The 23342-nt window shown below is 30.3% G+C and overlaps 2 protein-coding genes across 3 annotated transcripts in view; both read left to right on the forward strand.

Annotated features, from left to right (window-relative positions):
* iav (transient receptor potential cation channel subfamily V iav) overlaps positions 1–23342 on the forward strand; it is a 152711-nt gene that overhangs the window by 63816 nt on the left and 65553 nt on the right. The gene's annotated exons all lie outside the window — the stretch shown is intronic.
* Positions 3976–8958, forward strand: LOC105662835 (uncharacterized). The gene is made up of 3 exons (XM_012288363.2): positions 3976–4334; positions 8154–8310; positions 8372–8958. Exons 1-3 carry the CDS (start codon positions 4175–4177, stop codon positions 8781–8783), a joined length of 729 nt encoding a protein of 242 aa, XP_012143753.1. The 5' UTR covers positions 3976–4174; the 3' UTR covers positions 8784–8958.

Here is a 23342-nt window from a genome sequence, read left to right on the forward strand (position 1 = left end):
TATAATACTCTACAATATGGAGTTCAATCCGATTAACAGACCAATTCAGTACTTAATTTTTAATTTCGATTACTGATTTGCACACATGCGTTGGCGCACTTCCATTAATATTACTCAAAATCCATGAGTTTTCAAATTCTGGAAAACATACACGCACACATAAAACACTCGCGTGCCAAATGTAAAATTTCAGACTTAAATACGTCCATTCGGATTTTACTAAAATCTACCGCCACAAAATACCTGAATTGATTATGGAGCACGTTTCAACGATAACGCACACGCAGTTAATATTTCAGTTCAATTAAATTTTACGTCTGCCAATTCGTAGAATTTGTTCGGGGTATAATTAAAAAATAGAATTTCATAGAATTTAACGTATTAAATTCACTTCAAGCGAAACGTGCAAAATCAATGTGAGAAATTTCTCTTTTCACTCGATCGGCAAACGACCATTGACAATCGATAAAACGTGAATTTCGGGTGTGATTTTCGCGAAATCCCGTCCGTTAAATCCGTTGCCCGGAGACGCAAAAAGAAACGCATTTATAATCGGACAGACGATAGGCGCCTCCACATTTCAAACCTCTTTATTACGTGATTTACGACGGGATAATGTCGGCTATTTTGCATTACCATGCACACGCCTCTCTTGGCAATCGCTTTTCGCCTGTGCACCACGTCCTCTCCATGGCCAGTTTTCTGCAGGTATTATTGCAGAACTTTCGTCTTCTCTTTCTTCGTTTTTAGGTTTCTTTGCTTGCACACTCCGTTTTTATTTTCCTCGGCGTGCAACCAACGATCTTCGACTCGAAACGACACCGACTTTGCTTTGACGAGCGTCTTCGTCATCGAATGGAACATACGAAAAGATATATATAGTTAGCAATACATGATAGTTATCGCGTAAAATTTTTGCCTGCATTCATGTCTGACCATTCACGGTCGTTTGAAGAACATCTTCTATAATTGCATTTGCTCGAGGGGAAACAACTTGAAGGAAGGAAAGAAGCAGTATTTACGAGAAATATTATGATACAGTTCGACCTTGACTCGTTCAGTATTATGTAGCATGTACTTGGAATATTTAACGCGTATTTCTTTACTGTTGACAATAGGAATAAATACATTATTTGTAGTCACTGCAATATTTAGGATCACTGCCCCATTAGTTTAAATGCATTAATTTTATAATATTAAAGCATTTTAGTTTTATATTATTAATTGCTCTTGAAATTCAATATATTAATTTTTATTTTTTATATTAAATAAAACTACCTAAATTTGGATTGTGCGAGCATGGTGTCCTATTAATTTATTAATTCTCTTACTGTTAAATCTGACATTTATTTTATACTTTTAAACAGTGCTTGGCATGTGACTTGTATGGAAGTAATTATTTATAGTGTTTGATAAGAGCATAGACTAAATTTTATACATTATGTTATACCACAATTGGGGTACAATAAAGTTGAATTAAGTATACAAGGAATTCTTCGGTTTAACTATTAATACTATTATATACTAATTATAAGATTCGTCATCAATCAAAATATTTTTTGATTGCAAGTGATTATACTGTATACTATTAATAAAGATCACCCGATCAAAGGTGGTATATTTACATTTCTGATGTGATTCAATTTAAGCATATTTAAAGTTGTCGTTGAAATTCTTACATATAGTTACATATAATTCTTATACGTATTAAAAATATTTGTTACGTAATAAGCGCTAAATTTGTGTTTCGATGGATCCTTCACTATAATAGTGAGGCTCATAATGGCTTGTAGGTAAAAATTGTGAAATTTTTTAAATTAATAAACTTAAGGGCTTTTCAAATACTTTAAATACTAGCTTATTATTAAATTATTCAATACGATTAATGAACAAGTAAAGCTAATCATAAAATATTAAGTATAATTGAAATTAATATTAATTGAAAATTATTGTTCATAAAATAATGAGGTCTAATTCTATTTTTTTTTATAATTTTCGATGAATAAATTTATAATTAGATAATAATTTATAATCATATTTAAATAATTTCCAGTTACTATATCTCTTAAAAGAATAAGTAAATAAGTAACATTTTGAATTATTATTAATTATTACTTCCTCGTAAATAATATTAATCAAGAAACTATTATATGAAAGGTAAAAAGTTCTACAATTTATTAATTTTTTATAATTGAACAAATTAATTAATGATAACTTGTTAATTAAATTCATTATAAAGTAAAATTAATAAAAATGAATTTAATATATATAACAAGTATATGTGAATTAATAAATAAAATTAAAATTGTATTAGATGAGTGTGTCTAAAGGGTTTTCAATATCTATACTACTTGTGAATTAGTTACTGCGAATTAATTATGTACTTATGAAGTAATTTAAGACTTTTCAAGAAAGAAAAAGATACTGAATTTTACTCTTGATTCTAAAACTACCAAAGAGTTAAATGAGCTCTTCGCAAACTTTTTATTTCAGGTTACATCCCTTTAAATGCTTTCCTTGAAAGTGTCGATTTTCGAGTTTGTTTATTTATTCTTCAACTTCCTTTTCAATTTCAAAGTAAATATGTATTATGCACCGGTAGATTTAATGTTAATTGAATTTTTATGATCTCCTAAATTTGTACCACAAATATTTTCGTTCGTTTAATACAGCTAATTAGCCACTGTAATTATTATGTTTATTAAATAAATAAAGTAAAATAAATATAACTCTGACAAATTTATTTTGTCTTACTTTATTTTATATTTATAGTGAGAAATGTATTATTTTCATTGCAATTTGTGTAGGTAGGCTCCTAATCCAGCATGGACCTAAGCTTTGATCTACTCTGTAAGTAGTAAATCATAAAATTATAAATCCAACAGAGTGTATGATATAATAAATTATACGATATATATGATATAATATATTATATGTGTATGATATAATAAATTGGCCCATGCTGTTATCAAATACAATAAATAGTTAATTCCATGTAATTATATACTAAGCACAATTTTTAAGTACATGGAAAATATCAGATTTCACAGTAAGGTTAAAAATTGTAAATTAATAGGCAATGAAATAAGAATTAATATTGAACGTAAATAACTATTAATATTACAGAATAAAAATATACTAATACATTAATTACTACATAGAATCAACGTATGGAATTAATACATTACAATTATTGTGACAATGATCACAAATAGCGCAATGATTACAAATGATATATTTATTCTAATTGTCGACAACAAAGAAATACGTGTTAAGTATTTAAAATACATCATTATGCTGAATAAGGCGAGACATTGGAAGGACTAGGAATTTAATACTAAACCTACCGACATATAATGTGTACTAAATTTGAAATTAAATATGAAGTTAAAGAATAAATAAACAAATAACGAAACATAAATTAGTACACCCATTTATTCCTTATCTTAATGAAAATCAAAGCTGATTTCAAAGAATGTATTTTAACAAAATGTGTACTTTGTAATACGAAATTTGTGGAGTGGTCATTTGATCGGTTTGGTAGTTTTAGTGTTAAAGAACTACTAATATTATAGATTTAATATATTGAAGTGGGGCAATGGTAATAAACAAAACAGTGCCAAATGCTACATTTATTCCAATAAATGACAATAAAGAAATACGTGTTAAATATTTTAAGTACTACATGATGCTGAAGAAGTGAAGATATTGGAAAGACAGAATTAATATATCGAACTTAAGAACAATTAATATACTACTATTTTCTATAATTTGAAAAATATACGTTTTTTTTTGGGAAATTAAATGTAACACATGTGTTTTCGTTTTGATGGAGTGTGTATAAATTCTAATAATTTTTCATGTTCACCAGAGGAAAACTTGATTGACGCGTTTATTGATCGGATCGCACTGCGTTTGCGTCTAGACTGCGTCGCGACGCGTCGTCGGCTGCAGGCGCCCGTCAGACGCGTGCGTTTGACGCGGTCGCAACGTTTGAAAACCGCTTTTAGTAAAACAAAAGCATTGCTATCCATTGTATCAGTATAACTGCGTCTGACGCTTACGTCAGACGCGTGCGTCGAACGCGTATAGAAAATCCCGCGTTCAGTAGCATTCCGGACGCGAACGCATTGCGGATCGTATTGCATAAAGCTTTAAATAAATATTAATAAAGATGTCAGGAAAATTTCAATTTTCCTCCGAAGAGGACGAAATGTTAATTGAATGCATAAGAAATTACCCCGTTCTCTATGACATCAGTGATAAAGATTATAAGAATTATTTAGTTAAAGAAAATGTTTGGAGGGAAATTTCGACTAAATTGGGCAGATCACGTAAGTATTATGTTATTATATTTATTTTTGTTAATATAAGTTTTTAATGATATAGAAAACTAGTGTTTAAGTTATACTTTGGAGACAACGTTTATGCTATTGAACCTTGTGATATATTAAAATTGTATTAAATTCATATTGTAATGTAAATTTACTTATTATAAATATTTTTATATTGCAATACAAACTTGTTTATATTATGAGTTTACGTTAAATTTACAATTCTTTTAAAATAGAAACATACATGTGTACATATGTATATGTATACACATATATATATATATATATATATATATATATATATATATATATATATATATATATATACAAATAATATGTTACCTTGATTAAATCAGAGAATTATGGCAATATACAAATTTTGTAATTGTGTTGTTCAGAAATAATGTACTTGTTCAGTTATTCATCATAACACATATTATTTAAACACGTCTTCAGTAATCGTTAAACCACGAATTTTTGGTAGTACTACAATAACAGAATAAAATATTTGAAAATTTGAATTTTAGATTTTAAATGTGTCCTCAACTTCTTTCTCTACATATTCTAATTGAAAATTGTTTTCGAGTCATACAACACAAAATCATTACTTTTCTCCTTCGACTACTCAAATTTCGTTTAAAACTCGGATAATATATTTCACGCAAAATTAGATTTTTAATTAATCTTTTTACGCGATCTAATCTATTTGAGAAATACAGGTCTTTGAATATGATGATTTCTTTCATTTTTATGAAAATGGGCATTCGATCTTTTATCTTTCATGCTATTTATTGTGTCGAAACACTTTTCTATTTTATTTTAAGTTAGAAGATTGGTTCCCTTTGAATAAATTTTTATTCAAAAACAACTTCTGCAGTGTTCAAAATTATAAATAAACTTTCCGTCTTGCAAAATTCTATTTCAAGGTTACATTTATAAAAATTCCAATAAAGTAGAATGTTTCTTAAGGTTTTCTCTATAAAATAGCTTAGTTCTATTCTTGTGCGATTCTTATTAACAACAGAATGAACTATCAAGTTAATGATGAATAGATTGCGTGATTATCTATTATAACTATTGATAAATATTTGTTTTGAATTCATTTTTCGCTTTTCATAACAGAAAGGAATGGATGTAAAAATCGTGTATGGAATAACAATGTTTTTAAGTGGTAATACGCATGTGATATTATATCACACTCATAAGTTTTTCCAAAATAGTTTTTGAGATATTTTAGTTCTAAAATTTATGCAAATTTTAAGATAATGCAATTATGTAGTAGTTGTGCAAAAAGGTGTGCAATGACGTCAGTATTTAGGTACAAAATAGCAAATCTAACCAGCCAGGGTTCGAATCCAACAAAAATTTTTGAAACTTTCTTATAACTTTTTTTGTTCTAATTTTTCACGTGAAAACATACATAGTTCTTATGTATAATAGGATACATAACAATGTTATGTATATTAACAGTATTTAAGTATATTATATAATAGCTTATACAAGTTTCAAAATTAAAAATGCATTTATAACATAAGATGTTGATTCAGTTTTCTCTTTAACGGACGACTTTATGTTTATGCGCTGAAAAAATATTTTTGTGTGCGAATTCTGTGCATCGAATATTCTGATGTCTGTGATTATTAAGGAAATTGAACAACACGACCAATATGCAGTTTAATTTCTTAATTCCTAAAATTTGAAGCATCTAATATTCCTAAATCTCAAAATATCTGAAACTAAAATTTTGACACTCCTATATCTTAAAATTACAGTTTTAAAATTAGAAATTTTGGAATTTCGTAAAATTTTTTAAACTAAAAATTGAATATTTTTAATTAAAAGATTTTGCAGTTAGGAAATTTATATATTTAAAAACTTGAAATTTTTATATTTTGAAACTTTCAATTCTTAGAATTTTTAATATTCCTGAATATCATAATTTCTTAAATTAAAAGCTCAATACCGCAACAATTTATAATCAAAAGATTCTGAAATTTAACAATTTGAACACTTGAAAACAATTTCTATATTTTTAAACCTACAATTTCTCAAATTTTCAAATCGTTTAATTCGTGAGTTTGAAAACTTGAAATTTGTATGTTCTAAAACTTTCCAATTTTCTAGGTAACAACTTTTCTACCCTGTTAGATTTCTGAATTTCCAAACTTTCATATTATCACATGTCAATAATTTTAAGTTCTTTGATTTTTAAATGTGAAATCTCCATCGACCATCTTCGTTGTATGTTTGATACACATCAGTGCTGATGAGTTCTTCGGCGTGTATTTGATCTGCCCATCACTGGGTTAACCGACCATAATAACGGACCTTGTGATCCGTTTACTTGATACAGAACGTTGTCTCTAACAGTTTACTACGACGTTAACACAAGCCGCACAAGAATGGGAATCAGCTTTTTTATAGAAAAAAGCTTAAGAAATATTTTAGTCATTTTTTAGGACTTTTAACCAGTTACGTGTGTTTGACGACTATATCCGTCATGGAGATGTTGGAGAATTTTGTGTCATGACGACTATATCCGTTATGCGTAAAATTTTGTTACAATTTGATATTCAAATTGTAATTTTGGCGAAAACTAAATTATATTCGTACATTGTAATATGTTTAAAATGTTTAGACGTCAACACGAAATGAAATAAACAAATATAAAATGTAAATGATTTAGGATGGATTCATAAATTCTTGAGAGCTAACTCGTCATCGCTTCATTATCGCGACACACACTGGTGTGCGTTTTGCAAAAAGATCGCCACAGTTAACTGGTTAAATACGCGATCTTCAGATGAGACTCAAACGGATAAGTATCTGTTTATGATTGTGAACATTGTGAACATTTGTTATAGTTATACTGTTATATTGTTATAAACATTTATTTACAATTTTTTTGTATAGCGTGTAAACATCTGTTTATATTTTTCTCATACAGTATATGAACATCTTTTTATCATTTTCTTCTACAATGTGTAAACATCTGTTTATATTTTTTTTGGAAAAGTATGTCAACATCTGTTTAACGTTTTCTTGTATAGTGTACAAACATCTATTTATTATTTTCTTGTATAACATGTGAACATCTGTTTGTAATATCCAATATTGCAAAAACCACTTTCCAACTTAATAACAATTTGTTCCTTCCTAATTAAAACTAGAAAACAGGTCAGTTAATGAGACAAGTGGTGTACGAGATGGAAATTTAGACGTACAATCCATTTCCATGAAAATGGGCCAAAATCGTTAAATTCAAAGGCTCGTATTTCTCAAACGCTTCCAAAACGAGTAAAATGATGAATTAAACTACTCTCTAGTTACTGGAGTCTAGTGTCACGTAAACTGCACCATATCCTATTTTCAATGAAATTAGAAACTTTAACAATGATCAATTTGACTGGCATGAACATTTTGTACAGAACTTGATTTTTTAGATAAAATTTAGTTACACGTATTTCTATCTGTTGAAATAATTTTGTCTTTTCCAACGAATATAAAGATTTTTGAAGTATATTTCGTATTCATTGCTATAAGAATAATTATAAAATTGTAATTAGCGTTGATTAATGAAATAAAGAGATATCTTTTATACTTGTAATACAAAGATGCAATTCAATACGGAAAATTTTATTTTATTACAAGGTCATTTGCAATTTTATTTCAAGTCAGAAATATTAAGTTAAGCTAAATCGGTATTGAACCAATAACTGTTTATTTGTAAGTAAATCACTTATAACAGTACCTATATATTCATACGATATCTCTATATTTCTTTAGTAATGACATTTACAAAAAGTATATTTATTTCAGCTACTGACTGCAAAAAAAGATGGAGAAATATAAGAGATACCTTCATGAAAATAAAACGTGGCAATAAATATGGAATAGGGTCGGCAGCGAAACCAAAATCAAAATGGCCGTTATTACAACATTTAAGCTTCTTAGATATAGTATTTTCTGAAAGAAGGTAAGTATTTCTGTAAAATTCTACAAATTCCAAAATTCACTTCATTTTATTGTGTTCACAGTAACATGGAAGATTCACAAGAGACTTCTGAAATTACGAGTAATATAGACAGCGAGCATACATTGATAGAAGCATTGGTAGAAACGTCGATTGATTCATTTACCGAAACAGATTCTCAAGGTTATATAATACCCTCGAGAAAAAGAAGATTAGAAACAGTTAACAGCAGTACAACGAAAAGACACAAATACGAAATCGATAAAATCGTAGAAGTATTGGAATACAGAGTTCTCGAAATAGAGAAAATCATAGAAAATATTAATAGAACGATAATAGAAGATTCGGATCCAGTCACATCGTTCTTCAAAAGTATGGCAACGACGGTCAAAACATTTCCACCTGATTTAATCGCAGAAGCAAAACTGGAAGTGTTACGAATAATCAATGTATTAGAAAAAAAATCGCTACATTAATATAATGAATTTGCGAACTATTATAACATTGCGTTGTTGAAAAATAATATTATAATATTACAAAAAATAATATAATAGTATTTTTTAAAAATGGACTTGCCTTGATATCAAGAATAATTTTTTTATTGAAATTGGAAATTTCACTTTTGTAAATGACCTTCTTGTAAATTATTTCTAATTGGATTTGAAATAAAATCGACTTGTTGTTTTATAAAACCGGAATTGTCTATATTTTCCTTCATTATTTAATCATGATTTGTTATTAATACAGTGGAACAATCATAATTATCTCGATCTTTGTATACGCGCAACATTTATTTCTTTTTTACTAATAAATGTTAAACGAGCTATACATATTATGAACGACATAGGGTTAAATGAGTCTTCACTTTCTAATAGCGATGATAAACTGTGATATATTTAAAAAATTCATTTCACTTTCAATATTGAATCTTCTCGTTTGGTGAGCGACATCATCCTAAATGAATACGTCACACGCTTATTGAACATTACCTTTGTGTGGACGCTACGTCTGCATGCACGCGTCAGACATAGTAAATCTCATCTGCATGCAGACGCTGCGTCCAGTTAAAACGACGAGGTTTGAAAATAACCTTAACACTAGATTTACAGGCGTAAATGATGACCGCCAGTTTTTGAAGTGAAATTAAAAAAGAAAATAAATAAATAAGGGATGGTACCTAAACTAGCTTATATGTACATTTATTTCTGATACATCTCTATCTCGACAAAATTAACATACTCGCTCGTAAGATTTATTACGAGTCCTATAAAACCTATGTTATGACTGCATTAATCGATACAGTTTCTTCTACTCTACATAAAAGTATTAACCCACTTATGCCCTAGATTTATTTGTTACGAAGTTATGGCAGCTAAACATTCTCTGAATTGTTTCAGTCACTCCGCAAGTGTTCTGGAGTACCTACGTTATGTTCCATTATGATGTTTGTAAACATGAAGCGCTGCTTATACAATCATAGTAACATACAAATCAGTACCTATTTACTAGCAGTGTGCGATTGTTTGACGACCCAGTGTTTCGAAATTCTGATATTGGTGAATAGTGAAGCAGTTGATATGTTCATTTTGTTCAGCTAATGCAACTGAAATGGTACAGAGGCTGCAAGGTTGTATCGAGAGACATATTCCAATTGGCGACAGCCCTTGTGTTCGTATTTTTATAAACTGGAGTCCAGTTAACGCCAATACGGCTCCTTCTACAAACCAAAGCGAGACGTGCCGAAAGCAATCGTTGAAAATTGAGCGTAATGTGATAGCAGTGCTGGCGAACATCGAATTAAATCCACATGTGTCCGTGAGAGATCTGGCTCGAGAATGTGGAATTTCCAAATCCTCTGTTCAACGCATTCTGAGAATACATAACTTTTATCCCTATCGGTTTTCCATTAGGCAATTATTGCAGCCTGGGGAAGAAGTCCGAAGAATGAACTGTTGCCGATATTTTTTGCGGCATATTCAAGAAAATGAAAATTTTGTGAACAGGCAAAGCGAGATTCACAAACAATGGGATGTTCAATCAACATAATGAACGTACATGATCTATCGAAAATCCACGCCTTAGGAGAAACATTATCAAATACGGTGCAGTGTAAATGTTTGGTGTGGAATTTTTAATAAATGTGTCATTGGACCATGTTTCTTTAACGGAACATCGACAGGTCAAAGGTACCTAAACTGTTTGGACCTGCTAGTTCTCTTATTTGATACCCGAGATTACTATGATAACAGCATAACATGAGTGCACAGTTCCCAGATAATTCCCAGACGTTTAAATAAAACTTATGGAGCGGAATGGATTCGTACTCGAGGGCCGATCTTATGGATACCGCGATCACCGCATTTCACATCCCTCGACATTTTTATGCGGATATCTAAAAGAGAAGGTGCATTTACCCCATTACTAATATTGAGGAGCTCAAACGAGGTATTCGACAGGAAATGTCCAAAGATATAGAAAGCGACACAAGTGATGTGTTGCGCAACATGAAGAAGCGAATGAATAAGTGTTTTGATTACAAAGGAGGATCTTTCGATCACAATTTGTTCCACTTGCGTGGGACACTCTCTATAAATATGTTTGAATAAGATAGAAAATATACTAACAATAAGTTCCACTACATTACATATTAAGTTTCACTATATCATATACTAAATTCTACTATATTCTCAAACCCGGTGGACCACTAGCGAGCAACACATCTCCCGAGACATCTAGTGGCCCACCACTCAAACTTATCCGGTAGATGTCACTTCTCCCTCTCTCTAATATTCTCTTTACAAATGTGTCTCATTTCTACAACCTTGTTAGAGAATGGAAGATCGTATAATAGTAAAAGCGGTAGGACTCGTATTTCTTTTATGTGACTTATTTCGAACTCCGCTCTGTTCTTTGTGTACTGACAATTTGATAGGAACCTCCCTCTAAGGCGGGTTGCTGACGTTCCAGATGCTGCTCAAATTTCGTAAGTCAGGCATACTTGATGCCCTTTTTTGTGATCGTATAGAATCGCCAGGTCCTAGGTTCTCTTGTCCTGAACTAATTGTGATGTCGTTCACAATTTCAGACCTGATGTTTTGATTAATGGCTCAGAATCAGTGGCCGTATCGGTCGTTGAATGTCCTTAGTAAAGGACGTCGGCATATGAGACGGTGCCAGGTTACCAATCGAACCTTCTAATCTGGGTACATATTCGTTTTGGGGATTATTTGGGTTACTAAGACTTTTACGGCAATTCTCATACTAACTGGTTCAGTATAGTCTGCAGGACATTTTTAATACTTTGCTATCAAAGTCTGGGACTTCCGACAAAACTTATTTCTTAAATGTTTCGACTTCAAAGAGTTAATTTAATAGTATTTTAGTTTCGTAGTGTATTTTAATAGTATTCAACGGCTAGTATAGGCAGAGCGATTTCTGATACATACTGAGTTTAAGATTTCGTGATACATTGACTTATCATGTTTCTGAACATATAGTTAAACGTTTCTCTCGACTTACACTCTAAGGAAAAGTGTCTGCGTTTGATGGCACAATATTCCAACAGTTATTACAGTTGAACACTATTACAAATGAACTTCTATTACAAATGAATTGAGTTCATTATCGTTGATAACTCGAATGCATATAAAACATAACATAACATAAGTTTCAGATGTATTTGCATGATATAGTCCTATTTATGTGGCATGCATCATTTTCGAGTGTACTATTAAATGTGCTTTAGCAATTTTTACAACTCATTAGATATTCCGCATCTTCCGCATGTCTGACCAAAAGTATTAGCATGACAATTGTGTCAGGACGATATCGAGTTTTCGTATCACAGAATTTCCTTTAATATTCGTCTTCACCCTTCGCCTGCAACTTCTATTCATCGTTCGGTCTATTGTTGAAATTCAGGGTGTACATTATATATCAATAGAGCCACCAATTCCTAATGTAGAATTCCGGATTGATGGTCGCACGTTTCCGCATGCCTTCCATGAGATTGCGGTACCATTGGCACTTGATCGGCTTATGTACTTCACTGGTCTGATATAGCCACGGCAAGGTATCTACAATGCTGTTCTCGGAACTCCACTCGTATTGGATTGTCTAGCCATTTCAACGATTGGTGATCCATCATTGAAATGAAGTGATATCCTGTGCATCTTTCTCAACCGCAGGAGATTTTAGTTTGCTGGCAATATAGTCCCCTTCTACTTTTGTTTTAGGACAATATCCGTGTTTATACCGATGTTAGCTTCATGTATTGTAGTTCTGGATAGTTCTGACTACAAAGAAGTCCCTCTACTGGGTCGACGAATGTCAATAGTAAAAATAGCTCATAGAAATGTTCAAATGTTTTGTTAGTCCCACGATGACAAAGAAAGAAAACGTAAATGCTGAAGTGAGAATACACTGCGTTGCATAAATATTCTAACTCATTTATTTTGATTAATCTGAATTTTCTGAAAATTATGGTCATTCTTTAAAAACTATTTCGTGCTAAATTGTAATAAAAGACTGGCGTATCAACATAAATATTCAGCTGATTTTCATGAAAACTAATTTTCAATAGTTCTATAAATACATCAATCATTTCATAAAAATTGCTTTATTATTTTTTATGTATGAAAGTAGGAAAATATTATGTTTGAAGCTTCATCGATGCCAAAATAAAGGAAACATATAAAATTAATATATTTATAAACCACCTGAAAATTCGATTTTATGTAAAACTTGTCAGCTTAATATTTATACTACGTCCATTTTCTTTTACACAATTTATTGTTTATACGCTGTGAATTAGTATTTATGAGCTGAGATCTTTAAAAATATAAGTGGTACATTTATTCAACGCATCATAGTAATACCGACTGCCAACTACAAAATCATTCGATTGCCAAGTCTACCGATCAGAGAAATAATTGCGCACTATGTCTTGAAAATGTTAACCACATTCCAGGAAATTGCGTTGCATCCGACATGTTTCAGCATTGTCGGGGATATTTTGTCATTCCCGTTAGCCTCGTTGAAATTTATCTTAGAGAGAATTACCGCTATTTTACTTGGGGTTTGGGAATTTATGCAAATCGGGAAAGGGAATGGGTGGTTGCTTTCTCGGGCAGGAAATTCTGTTACTTCAGACTCAATTTTGCTTGAAATGGAAGAGGTTCTAAGGACTGTTCTAAATTAGTATAAAATAGTTATTGATTTCTTCTCGTTTGAAGTGGTGTTTCCTGCAAAGTGTTGTGAAAAGTGTCAGTAAATGTACCTTTATATCAATAGCTTCGATTTATTGTCGCAAATGTTTGATTTGAACGCAACAATTTTCTTTCTGATTCGTAATAAGTTACATTTAAAGTGCAGATTTCAGAAAAGTGTTTCGAAAAATGTAGAAGGTGGTTCTTTATATTCTTCACATTTTTTCGTGGTTAGAAAATATTGTGACTCTTGATGGAGTGTCTAGGAATGCATTTTAATAATGAATTGCGACACTGAATGTTTCATACACTAAATTTTTGACAAAACTGTTTAACGTATTTTAACGTATTTCAACGTAGTTTAACGTATTAAACTATCTAACTAAAAAACTACATATAGACTAGCAGAATACTTAAGGATACTACCAGAACACTAATAGACTAACAGAATACTTGAGGATACAAACAGAATACTAAATAAATACAAGAATAAATAAATATTAATAGAAACACTGAATAAATACAAAAATTTTATTAATAAATACTTGCGTATAAGAAAGGAAAGTGTTATTTCAACAAGTTTTTTATAAACAGCCCTTTCATAATATGAAGTAACATTTTAATTTCGAGCAGCAAAAGGGACACAATAGCAGCAGGGTGGATTTAATTGTACATAATAAGGGTGGAAATGAATGACATTATCTGGCACGAAGCAGCGTGTCGAAAACGTATTTTCTTTATCGGACCAGTATCCACGTAAAAGCGTCTGCATTCCGTAGCGTAATTACTGTCCATCAGCATTCTCTTTTGTCTCCAACTTTCTGTTGAAGGTACACGTACAGGGGCGTAATTCCTCAAAGGCTTTCGAACTCTCACCACCAGATTTCTTGTCCTCCATAACTGCTGCCGTTCACTTGGCAATAAGCCATCGTTGCGCCTGAGATTAATTTCGCACGAAATTTGACTGCAGATCGATGCAGTACTTCATTTTACATCGCTTCCGTATTCAATTTCTTTTGTTCTTGTTTTACTTCGACATTTTCTTCAACTTCTTTTCAATTTAACTCCTAAATTGCTTGTATTTTAACTCCTGACTTTTGTCCGAAAAAGGAATTCTCAGTGGAGTGTCAAACTTAATTTTCATAAACTTGTGAATATAATTCAATAGATAATTTTTTATTCTATATCGGAGTATAGAAAATCTATACAGACATTAATCGTTACTAACCCTATTAAAAACTCGTATGAATACTCGTGTTTTTTATTTAATTCTTAACCCTTATTTGGTCAAGATTAGTTCAATAGACCAACATATGTAATTCTTATTAATTTAGTTATGAATATAATTTAACATATCATTTTTTATGATTTATCACAACATGGTGACTTATCACTAAATAGATTCATACTATGCTGAGAATGTATCAGTATAGAAAATTCATTCTAGAAATTAACATAATATTAGACATAACAAATTATTTTCTATCTTCATAAAATCAGTATCCAAAAATCTGTATAACAATTTCCTGCGAAGGTCGTATCTTTCTCTCCACCCTCTCGTGATTGATGAAGAATGATTTGTTATGAGGTTTAAAATAATTATCTTCAATGAATAACAATTTGCTTACATTTCCACTCACCTAACGAGCAAATATTTCAGATTCGTCGGCACGAAAGCATCGTGCCTAGACTTCTAATTATAGCCACATGAAGCGAACATAATTGTGGCTCATCTACCCTCGAGATGCAAACCCGCATAGTTTAGATTCACAAGCCTAACGAGGTATAATCCTCAGAGACCGAGAGAGCAGGTAAATGAGTGAGATAGTACAAGCAGGTATGAATCGAATGTCTACTATTCAAGAACCTAATTCAGATTTGTAAGCTATAGTTGCACTGACATAAGCTCAGTCCGGCAATTGCTGAAACTAAACCGCTTCTCTAAACACCGGATATCTTGTTACGGCCGATGCAACCCCTAAATCCTTCGGTGAAATTGAACGGTTCGATAATATCGTGATGCACGTCCAAGACAGAACGTTTAGTCGCCTTAATTTCGAAATAAAATAGAAAATATGTGATTGCTTCGGTGAACTAAAATTAATATTTATGAAAAACGCTAGATTTGATTAGGTGCACCATTGTAATTGTATTTAATATGTTGAGTGCCATGTGGATCATATGTGGCCCATGTTTCCTTAAGGTTGTGGTTATATTGCGTAAAAAAAACACGACTTTCAAATTCTTTGGGATACCATCAACCAATGCATAATTATCGTGCATAATGCAATTACATCGTGGGCCATCGATGGGTCACGCAGTGCGACGTGATGTTACATTTTTAACTCACAAGGTGGCGTACTATTGTTATCTTCAAGTTATACTTTTGTGTCCTTGCTATTTGTTTAAGATTATTAAGGTTAACCTTTCTTTACTTTAAAATTTCTTTCTTTACCGAATTTTATGCCACCTTAATAATACAAATGTGATACCTTATATAGTTTGAAAAATAAATTAATTTAACATAGTTTTGTATATTTACATAAACTAGAATTATAACCATGAAAATGATTATTATGCCACCTTAATTATAACACAAGTTTATTTTGTAACTTGAAAAATAAGTTAATTTAACATAATGAATCTGTACATTTACATAAACCAGAATTATAATCATAAAAATTTATTAAATCATATTACTGAATATAATTTAACATTATGTAAAGTTTAATAAGTTTTCTTTCGTATATTACAGCGTTAGTCAAATAAATGTTATGATTTGTATTTACGGTGTATATTACACAGGATGTCATATAACTTGTGATCCAACCGTAAAAATATTCTACTTGCAAAAATAAGTTGAAAATATGGAATAAAATTTTATCATGCAACACTCGGTTTTCGACAAAATTGGATTCGAAAATTCGTCCAAATATTTGTAAGAAAGTTTGTTTACAAGAAAGATGATTTCAGTTGTATTAAAATACAACTTTGAAATAATTTAATTCCTGTTTCGTGAAAAAATCTAAATAAATTTGCTATTACAAATTTCGATTTACCGTTTTAGCAGTATATTACTACACACCTGTTGCTCTATCAAAGAGTGCACAAATGTATGATTTTTTAAATCCATTAATAATTCCACTTAATTAATGTTTCAAAAACATATGTCAACTGTTTTCCTTTTTGGTTAACGACAGCTTCCATTTTACAGTTATTTTAGTTTAATTTAATCACTATTACTGAATATAACAGGTTCGCATTTATTACACATGTCTCTGTTGATATGGATAAATTCGTTCATGAAATTTTGAAGACAACTTTGAAATATTTTATTCAATGTTATATATCATATGAAATTTCAACCGAAATTTAATTTAATTTATTTTGCATAAATATGTACATGCGTAAATGGTACTATTATTATTCATGTATAAATATTATCATTATTACTCATCAGTAAAGTTAAGAAATTTATAATCTACAAGCAAAAATATTCAGTTATCGATTTATGTTGATTAAAAGTTTTCCATTTGTGTTTAACAATGCAGGGAACGGTTCGAAAGATTTCTGGAACGTTTTATTACCTCATCTGTACTATTATTATATCCAGTTTCTTTCTTTCACCAGTTTATCCCTGTATTATGGCTTCTCTTGCTGTTTTAGCGCACACATCTTCTATATTTCATATTTTATTCACATCTCGCTAAAGCTCGTACGTACATGTTTTTGTTTGTCAACGACATGGAAAGAACAAAAAGCATTTTCAATATTGTTTGAAATAACAATCCAACATATTTCGATATTTGCTTTTAATAATACTACGATTGACGATGCATTGGTTTTGTTGTTGCTATTTATAAACGCATTGTTGTGAATTCTCTTAATTCCTAAAGCTTTATCTCCACGTTTGATAGTCATTGGGAATATATGCATCTGAATGTTAGAAGTAAACTTAATGATTGTCTGGTGTTATTCAAATCAATCTTGTGTACATGTTACCCCTCCAAGTTATAATATAAACAAATAGTAAAAAATTAACTTCCATAGGGATGATTTTTTTAAAGATTAATATTGTATTCATCCTAAATCTATAACATTCATGTAAATAAATTCTGAAAGAATCTACAGTAACTAATCTACAAGAAAATAATTGTAATGTCCACATATGTAACATTCGACTGATGAATTTAAAAACAGCCTAATATCCATTAACCAGTGAGTATTCCTGAGACGGTTAAGTCATATTCAGGGAGTTAAGAGATTGAACAGAATAAGATAAGTTATTTCTGCGTAAGTTATTCTGAGTTTCGTGTAATTAAATTTGACTCATCTCGAATTTGTAACGTTCATGTAAATAAACTTTGAAAGAATATGAAAACAATTGTAATATTTATATTATGTTGGGCTGATGAATCTAAAAACAACATCCATTGCTGTGCGAGTATTCATGAAGAGGTTAAGTTATATACATGGCGGCTCACTCATTTTGCCATCTAGATTTGCATCATTATTATTACTTATAATAAACACTGTTTCAGATGAAGTTGAATGGTTTTGAAAGGGGCATATGCTGGTGGCATATTTTTTTGGTAGGTGGACGTGTAAAGGACATATGAAGGTCATTAATGTTTTTTTAAATGGAATCATATATTTCTTATTACATCAACTGATACTCTTTCATATTCTTTACAAAAAGGTATTAATCTATTTATGAAAAAATCATTAGTTTAGGAGATATTTTAATTCTAACTTGTTAGGAAATCGCGACTTTCTGGTCGATATTATGAATTGCCCTAATTGAACAGGAAATGTTTTTCTACATGCCTTGAGAGGACACCAAACGAATTGTGAGTCTTTTTTTTTTTGTTACGCAGTAACAGTGAAATTTAGTCTCTGTTACGTCTCTAATACGGTGAATATGACGATACGGTGAATTATCACTTCATAATGAAGTATTCGAAAGAAGAAAAGATAGAGATGTTATCAGTTTATTTTGAAGCTGGGAAAAGTGCTACACATGTAGAAAGATTATACACTACGGAATGTTAGTAAGTCATTAATTTCTCGATTCAGAAAGTGTTCTGACGCAAATGGTCGCCACATTAAACCTTTTCTGTAAATAGACATTAAAATTAAAATATCTCCTAAACTAATGATTTTTTCACATAAATAGATTAATACTTTTTTGTAAAGAATATGAAGGAGTATCAGCTGATGCAACAAAAAATATATGATTCCATTTAAAAAAACATTAATGACCTTCATATGTCCTTTACATGTCCACCTACAAAAAGAAATATACCACCAGCATATGCCCCTCTCAAAACCATTCAACTTCATCTGAAACATTGTTTGTTATGAGTAATAATAATGACGCAAATCTAGATGGCAAAATGTGGTGAGCCACCCTGTAGTTAGAGGTTAAGAGATTCAACAGATTAAGTGATTCCTAGATAACTTATTCCTAGTTCATTCATTTCTAGGTAACTTATTCTTAGATACAATTTTAATTACTCCTAGATAACGTATCTCATATCAAAGACATAAATTCAATAGGCCCAAATGTCCGTAGTGAATATTGTTTCAATTTCATTACTTTCCGTCATGACTGTACTTTCCCTTGAACTTAGTAGCAGGAAAAACCGAAGATTTATGAGTGTCGGTAACTCTTGACAAGATAAGGTCACCGATCGATTAGCGGAAGCGCGAAAGGACGGAGCTGTCGTTCCGCTTAATGGCAGCTCGACCGATGCTTCTTCCACTCTGTCATTTCTCAATTGGTTTTCCGCATCTCTACTATTTCAATCTAGTTGACACACGCTTCAAAAAGCGGAAACAAAAGCGCAAAGAGTTAGAAAAAAATGTTTCATTCTTTCATAGAAAGTAATATTTCTGGTACAGTACGCTTATGTTAAAGATATATTAGTTTCATAGCACTACGAATCGCAAGATGTGTATTACTCCACTGACGATTTAGAGAATTATAAAAAAATTAAATAAAATATTTTTATTGCGATTGCATTTTTACCAGGAAGATGAATTATACAAGGATTGTATTATTTGTGCACCGAAGATTTTTGATATTTTGGAATTTTGTAATAATAGATATCTGCTTGTATTTAATACGAGATCAACGTTTACATTATTTTGAGTAAACTAACAAGGAAACATATCGAACCGCGACACACCGATTTTAATGAAACTTATGTGAAAGATAGTTCTCAAAAAAATATTTGACACGTATTTTTTTTTATCGGCAATCGTTCACATTGAAGGGGTGAAAATAGCCCTTGAAGTTGGGGGTTGAAACCATGTTTTTGGGAATATCTCCGGAACGAAAGAAGATAATTGAATTCTTTTTTTGTAAATTGTTCGTCTTTAGATAGGAAATTTTTGTGCGTAAAAAAATTCCAAGAAACTTTATTTGTTTAAATAATATTTAAAAAATTCATCATTTTTGTTTAAATTTTTGCACTAAATGTTGATCTATTTTTTTGCAACTTCGTGTACGTAAACTATGGACAAAAATAGAGGATACGTGTTTTTGGAATTTGTTGTTTGTTGCAATGTTTATTAGATATATAATTTAACATCACCTCCTGTGAAGAGGGGCAATCATCATTTTTATTAAAAATATCATTATTTTTACAATCCTTTACATTATTTTAGAGATTTTATACCTCTATATATGCCGTTAATTGATTTCTGAATAATTATTGCAAGTGTCACAGGTATGAGCGTGTCGCGGTTATGATTAACGCCGCGTCATAAGGAACATAGGCTTTTATGGCCAATACTGCTTTTATACTTTTACAGGCGTAAAGACTTCATTCTAAATAAAATATTTAGAACTTTTGGAAACATTGGGATTTTTTAAGAAACTCAGAAAATAAAAATAAATTAAATTATTTTTTAACAATATTGGCCATAAAAGCCTATGTTCCTTACGGCGATGATTGTAACCGCGTCACGCTCATACCTGTGACGCTCACAATAATTGTTCAGAAATCAATGAACGGCATATATAGAGGTATAAAATCTCTAAAATAATGTAAAGGATTGTAAAAATAATGATATTTTTAATAAAAATGATGATTGCCCCTCTTCACAGGAGGTGATGTTAAATTATATATCTAATAAACATTGCAACAAACAACAAATTCCAAAAACACGTATCCTCTATTTTTGTCCATAGTTTATGTACACGAAGTTGCAAAAAAATAGATCAACATTTAGTGCAAAAATTTAAACAAAAATGATGAATTTTTTAAATATTATTTAAACAAATAAAGTTTCTTGAAATTTTTTTACGCACAAAAATTTCCTATCTAAAGACGAACAATTTACAAAAAAAAGAATTCAATTATCTTCTTTCGTTCCGGAGATATTCCCAAAAACATGGTTTCAACCCCCAACTTCGAGGGCTATTTTCACCCCTTCAATGTGAACGATTGCCGATAAAAAAAAATACGTGTCAAATATTTTTTTGAGAACTATCTTTCACATAAGTTTCATTAAAATCGGTGTGTCGCGGTTCGATATGTTTCCTTGTAAGATGAAGTAATATAACTGTTGTTTATTAGAAAGATGCTTAATCGATGGCAAATATATTCTATTGTATTTTGTCATGGGGATCCGTCAATTTGTTCACTCTTAACAGTAAGTAATATTATGTAACATTTTTCAATTAAATACTAAGGGTTACTAGTAACTATTGAATTTTGTGTTGTTCAAGATATAAAATGGAATTTTCGTCTTGTCATATTACAATTTTAAGATATATTCATTTACCATGAAATATTATTATAAAGTAAATTAATGCATCATCAAATTTTAAGAATAACCTCATCAGATTTATCATACCACTAAGCTAATAAAGTTTTAATGTGACAATATTTCTACTAACATTTTTTGATCAGGAGCAATAAACAACGTTGTTTCTTTATTTCTGGAATGTAACTTGATATTTCAACTTCAAGATTTATTGAGAACCTGATGTATAGATTCACTCAAAATATTAAATATGTTTAACATACAATACCCAAAATTTGCAAAATTGCATATATTTTTAAAATTTATTTAGAGTTGGTACTAAGGGTCTGAAAGCAAAATTTAATCATAGTGTATGATGGAACAGACATTTCTGTTAAGGACGACTTCAAAGAAAGCTACAAAATCGTGTTCTGCTTTCAATATCTGACACGGAGACGAGATCTAACCGAAGTGAAGTTAAGATGGCGGCAATAAAGTTGCAACTCATATTTGCTATACACTCGATGATGTGCGTTTTTATCAATTATAACAATTTTGACGCATAATGATTATTGTAGATGAAATGGTCAATTTCAACTCTAACAGTCAATTGTGGAAGTTCAATTACGGGAATCATTAAGAAGTTTTTGTCAGAATGTATTATAATCTTCGTTAAGACATATAAGTTAATTTATGAATTTAATTATATTTAATTATAAATTTCTAGATATTCTTAATTGTCAAAATGAATGTTTAATTTTTAATTAATTTTTAATCGTCAAAATTGCAGAATCACTTGTCATATTGTTCTATAGTATACTTTTTAACGACATTTAACCAGTTAAGTGTGTTTGATGACTATGTCCGTCATGGAAGTGTGGCAGAATTTTGTGTCATGACGACTACATCCGTCATGCGTAAAATTTTGTTACAATTTGATATTTAAATTGTAATTTTGGCGAAAACTAAATTATATTCGTAAATTGTAATATGTTTAAAATGTTTAGAGGTCAGCACGAAATGAAATAAACAAATGAAAAGTGTAAATGATTTGAGATGGATTCATAAATTCTTGAGAGCTAACTTGTCATCGCTTGATTATCGCGACATACGCTGGTGCGTGCTTTGCAAAAAGATCGGCAGAGTTAACTGGTTAAAATAGTTCGAAAATTAACATGGTATCACTTAAATTTTTTATACAATGAATATCGTCCAATAAATAACGTTAATAAGAAAATGTTTATTTTCATTTGACCAAGCACTTGTTATTAATTTTGGAAACCAATTATATAACGTGAAATTTGACCTTAATTCAGCTCACCATTATTAATTGGAATATGGGTTAGTGGTTACTACGGGTTTCCACACCGTAACCAGAATTAACCAAGTCCTTAACCGCGTCAGAAAGCAGTTTCAATCTTTGGTATAATAGAAAGCAAACTTACAAGAGCAAATAATACGCTTGTAGAATCGATAGAAATAGATTAATTGTAATTTTACTTGAAATAATTTAATCGTTCATTCTGTAATTGAAAGCTGTGAAGTAGTGGAGACACTTGTTGCGAAGTTTAAATCAAACGAAAAGGAAATAATAAAAAAAGAATGAAGAAGAGATAAAATTAAAGAGTGGAAATAAATAATATTCAAAGTATAAAAGGTGAACTAAATTTTTCAGTAAAATAACTTTCTGTAAGATTTAAAATTAATTTAAAATTTAGTAAAATTAGTCAAATTTATTAATATTGTACTGATTGATATTAATAAAATTCATAGGTATTGAATTTATTAATATTTAAAAGCTTGTTGCTTGAAAACAATATCAATAATTATGATAGCATTTCTACCCATATTTACTGAGACGAACTTTCATGTGATTATTTTTTATCATAATGAAAAAGGAATTTTATAAAACATAGCACTTATAACCCATTTTATTTTAATTCTTCAACTGATCATCTTGTTATAATAATTAACACTTTAGAACCAAGCACAATAAATTATATTATAATATTTTATGAATTCTGCCAAATAAATTTCTTCAGAAAAAAAATATATAATAAAATACATCTAAAA

This window comes from Megachile rotundata, chromosome 2 (genome assembly GCF_050947335.1).
Source record: "Megachile rotundata isolate GNS110a chromosome 2, iyMegRotu1, whole genome shotgun sequence".
Classification (NCBI taxonomy): Eukaryota; Metazoa; Arthropoda; class Insecta; order Hymenoptera; family Megachilidae; genus Megachile; species Megachile rotundata.

What these genes read in the sequence shown, in the direction of transcription:
- LOC105662835 (XM_012288363.2), top strand. Translation starts at nt 4,175, where the DNA reads ATGTCAGGAAAATTTCAATTTTCCTCCGAAGAGGACGAAATGTTAATT. An exon ending in GACTAAATTGGGCAGATCAC is followed by an intron (nt 4,335 to 8,153) that starts GTAAGTATTATG and finishes TATTTATTTCAG; the next exon opens with CTACTGACTGCAAAAAAAGA. An exon ending in ATAGTATTTTCTGAAAGAAG is followed by an intron (nt 8,311 to 8,371) that starts GTAAGTATTTCT and finishes TTGTGTTCACAG; the next exon opens with TAACATGGAAGATTCACAAG.